Source organism: Camelina sativa, chromosome 14 (assembly GCF_000633955.1).
Source record: "Camelina sativa cultivar DH55 chromosome 14, Cs, whole genome shotgun sequence".
Taxonomy (NCBI): Eukaryota; Viridiplantae; Streptophyta; class Magnoliopsida; order Brassicales; family Brassicaceae; genus Camelina; species Camelina sativa.
In genome coordinates, this window is record NC_025698.1 from 26,218,720 (window position 1) to 26,221,474 (window position 2,755).

Below are 2,755 nucleotides of genomic sequence, written 5' to 3' on the forward strand. Positions count from 1 at the left end.
TAAAGGCGAGGAGTGAAGGACCAGCAGAGATCGTAAGACACATCCTCTTTGGTTACTTCAGCCAAAGAACAGGGCTTTTAGCTCAAATCGAGGATTCTCAGTTGACTCGAATCCAATCTAACGATGGTGATGCTGTTTACTGGGAGACTACAATCAGTTCGTCTCTAGACGATTACAAACAAGTCGAAGGGATCATGATTGCTCACTCTGGACGCTCTGTTGTTACCCTATTCAGATTTGGGGAAGTGGCGATGAGCCACACTAGGACAAAGATGGAGGAAAGATGGACTATTGAAGAAGTTGCTTTCGATGTTCCTGGTCTGTCTCCAGATTGCTTTATCCCACCTGCTGATCTTAGGTCTGGTTCGTTAACTGAAGCATGCGAGTACTCGGGTCAAGAGGAGAAAGGGAAAAGCTCGATCGCGTTGGCTGCAACAACAGCTNGACCCGTCAGGCCTCTTCGCCGTGCTCTTCAGGTTTAATCCCCTAACCGCATGTGTTTTGAAGTCAATCCATTGGTTATCTTATTATGTTTAATGATCAATCAGGGACTTGATCCGAGAACTACTGCTACTATGTTTGCTGAATCCAAGTGTGTTGGAGAGAGGAAGGTGAATGGTGAAGATTGTTTCATTCTGAAGCTATGCACTGACCCTGAAACGTTAAAGGCGAGGAGTGAAGGACCAGCAGAGATCGTAAGACACATCCTCTTTGGTTACTTCAGCCAAAGAACAGGGCTTTTAGCTCAAATCGAGGATTCTCAGTTGACTCGAATCCAATCTAACGATGGTGATGCTGTTTACTGGGAGACTACAATCAGTTCGTCTCTAGACGATTACAAACAAGTCGAAGGGATCATGATTGCTCACTCTGGACGCTCTGTTGTTACCCTATTCAGATTTGGGGAAGTGGCGATGAGCCACACTAGGACAAAGATGGAGGAAAGATGGACTATTGAAGAAGTTGCTTTCGATGTTCCTGGTCTGTCTCCAGATTGCTTTATCCCACCTGCTGATCTTAGGTCTGGTTCGTTAACTGAAGCATGCGAGTACTCGGGTCAAGAGGAGAAAGGGAAAAGCTCGATCGCGTTGGCTGCAACAACAGCTCATAGAGCTAAAGTAGCAGCCTTGGAGAAAGGAAGGTTCCACGAGAATCCGGTTTGGCATATCGACGTCTGAGTTTTGTAGGGAAGATGCAATCTGTGCATAGTAATGCTTATAACAAGCCTTAATCCTTGAAATCAAAACTAACTAACCACTTTTGTTTAATAGCTTACATATTAGGAGTTTGATTACACAACTGGTTTATTTCAGTTTTCGTTTGTCTGTTTTTTTTCTTCTTTGTCACCTTCAATTTTTTTTGAGTAAGGTGATGGGATTGATTTGCAAAAACGGTGGCAACAAGAGAAGGAGAATTGTTGTTGCTTAAGTGATGAATTTGTCTCATTTTTTTTTTTTTGGTTGATAAATTTTCAATTAATGGAAAAGTAAGTTTCTCCATCTTCTATCAAATGTCCTGGTTTTAAACCAGACTAAACAGTTCCAAGTTGTTTGAATTTGAATCATATTAGATTTAAAGTTGTTAAAGACATGATGATATTGATGTGATATAAAAAAAAAGTTGAAACATTCTTAATGTATGTATAGTTAATTTTAGTGGCCAGAGAGTGAGGTGAGTTAGGTACCCAATAAAGAAAGTGATAGTTAGGAACACATAAATGGGATTTTATGGAAGGAATTGAAGATGATGATTATGAATTTATGAAGAAATGGGTCCATATTTGTATGCTTTTGTAGCAAAAAATAGCTTTTTGAACAACTAGTCTTCTCTTTTTTGCCTTAACTTTCTTTTAAAGTTCTTTTTTTTGAACATACAACTTTCTTGTTAAAGTTGTTATATATTGATTGCATCTTTTATTATTCGACTTCAATATGCTTAACATACATGGATGTATGAAAATGACATAGTTTTGGAAGACGAAACAACGCTGTAACCGCATAGCCTGATTGAGACGATGAAAGTTTCTGAAAATGAAAACGTTAAAGTTGTTGAGCGTTACTCAGAAGGATAACCAAATTGTTGGATCAAGATTTGGTAAAAAAAAAAAAAACGTCGCTTTGATAACCAACAAGACATTAAAAGAGAGATCTCAGAGAAGAAAACTAAAAAGATTCACACCATACAAAATCAACGCTCAATGGCACACAAAAACCGTTACAAACAAAAACACGTGACAGAACAACAACCAAAAACATTCAAATGGGCGACAAAACTCCAAGACCGATTTAAGGTTGTCTAGAGCTAAAACAAGGACGTGGCTATAGTTGGGTAAATGTTCTATTTACAAGTCTTATTATTCCTGAGCTATGGCTCTACGGCAATAAGGACAATCTCCACAAGCTCTTAGCCAAGGGTTTAAGCAAGAAGAGTGGATATAAACGTGTCGTCTTTAGTGAAACTCTCTAAACATATGCTATAATCTCTCTGATAGAGATTGAGTTACAGTTCTCAATCACCTATCACACCGTAACAGAGCACGCAAGCTCCCTTCTCACGCAGGAGAAGCTTCAACAACACACAACCTTCAACATGACTCACCAATGAATGCCACAACCCCTATTTATACTAAAGGTCCTAACATAGTTTGTTATGGAAACGTAACTAACTTCTTCTTCACTCCAGCTTCATTCTCACGTGTATTCTCGTTTGCACGTGTTCTCTTTTACCTCTCTTATACTCTTATGAGCTTATCAAT

The 2,755-nt window shown here is 39.1% G+C and overlaps 2 protein-coding genes across 2 annotated transcripts in view; one reads left to right on the forward strand and one right to left on the reverse strand.

The window, feature by feature from the left end:
* Positions 1-1,501, forward strand: part of LOC104742522 — a 5,382-nt gene extending 3,881 nt beyond the window's left edge. Inside the window, exon 3 of the mRNA XM_010463534.1 lies at positions 549-1,501. Within this exon, the coding sequence (XP_010461836.1) occupies positions 549-1,178 (630 nt within the window). The 3' untranslated portion in view covers positions 1,179-1,501. The remainder of the gene's footprint in view (positions 1-548) is intronic.
* The window catches only part of LOC104742523 (probable E3 ubiquitin-protein ligase RHY1A), a 12,827-nt gene continuing 12,430 nt past the window's right edge, over positions 2,359-2,755 (reverse strand). The window contains exon 4 of the mRNA XM_019235767.1: positions 2,359-2,484. Coding sequence (XP_019091312.1) covers positions 2,416-2,484 — 69 coding nt within the window. The 3' untranslated portion in view covers positions 2,359-2,415. The remainder of the gene's footprint in view (positions 2,485-2,755) is intronic.